Source organism: Cynara cardunculus (genome assembly GCF_001531365.2).
Source record: "Cynara cardunculus var. scolymus isolate 2C chromosome LG 9, CcrdV1, whole genome shotgun sequence".
NCBI lineage: Eukaryota > Viridiplantae > Streptophyta > Magnoliopsida > Asterales > Asteraceae > Cynara > Cynara cardunculus.
This window is the reverse complement of record NC_037536.1, coordinates 443436-444560: the sequence shown is the minus strand read 5'-3', so window position 1 is coordinate 444560 and position 1125 is coordinate 443436. Positions and strand designations below refer to the sequence as shown.

Here is a 1125-nt window from a genome sequence, read left to right as displayed (position 1 = left end):
GTCTGCCCACTGGGGGCAGTAACTGGGAGTTCCTCACTAGGAAGTGTAGTCACTGGTTGAGTCACAGGGGGCTGTGGTGGTAAGTCTTCAGGAACAGAAAAGGGAAACAAATCTTCAGGATTATGAGAGGTAGTGGCTTCAAAATCGAAAATGAACTCCTCCCCCAAGGTATTTAAGTCGAAATCGTGGACAGTGGGTGGGTCGAATGATGTGGAGGGAAGGGCAATAGGGGGCGGTTGAGTGGGCGGTTGGTTAATCGGTTGTGGGAGGGGATTAGATAGAGGGGTCATAGAGGGTGGAGTGGTTAGGGCTAGGAAAAGGGGTCGTGGTGTTGGAACGGTTGGAGGAGGCGCCACGACGGCCGGCGGTCGCACAGAAGACGAACTGGCGCCGGGGGTTGGATTAGTGTGGATTATGGTGGAGGGGGTAAAAATGGTGGAGAATAGGGGAGGAGTAGGAGCGATACATACCGGGGTAACGACGGCGTGAAACTCGTCGTAATCGACGGTGACGGTGGTGGGCAGTCCGGTGATGGTGGTGGATGGTTCCCGAGCTGGTGGAGCGAACGCAATGGGATCCGGCGAGAGAGGTGTTGCTGGATGCCACGTCGGAACGGGAGTGTCGCCGGTCATCGGCCGTCGAGATGAGCGACGAGCAGGTGGTCGTAATGGTGGCCGGCCGGTGGGGTTGTTTCGCGTCCGCGCCATGAGAAAGGAGAAGAAAGTGAATAGTGAGAAAAAAATGAAGTCTTCTTTTTTTCCCCCCTTTTTCATAGGTGACAGATGAGGTAAGCATAGGAAACCACCCACATTTGCATGCAAGTGTCCTTGAAAGTACATGTGATTTGAAAAAAAAACTATGATGGTACTAGTCAAGTCCTTACTTAAGCCACCATTGTCATAAAAACCATCATTACCATTTTTCAAAAATAACCTCATTGCTTTTCTTATTTTCCTTTTCTTTTCCCTGGAAAAAATTCACAAAGACCCGCCAATATTTTAAATATATATAACCAAAACCCACTACCGACTGTGAGCACGAGATGCCCACAGTGAGCATACCTGCTGAAAATAAACAAGGAGTACAATAAAAAAATATTTACAAATATTTACACAGAAAGTTCAA

At 48.8% G+C, this 1125-nt stretch overlaps 1 protein-coding gene across 1 annotated transcript in view; it reads left to right on the top strand.

Annotated features, from left to right (window-relative positions):
• Positions 1-531: 531 nt before the first annotated feature.
• The window catches only part of LOC112518270 (zinc finger BED domain-containing protein RICESLEEPER 2-like), a 4804-nt gene continuing 4210 nt past the window's right edge, over positions 532-1125 (top strand). The window contains exon 1 of the mRNA XM_025125909.1: positions 532-723. Within this exon, the coding sequence (XP_024981677.1) occupies positions 532-723 (192 nt within the window). The remainder of the gene's footprint in view (positions 724-1125) is intronic.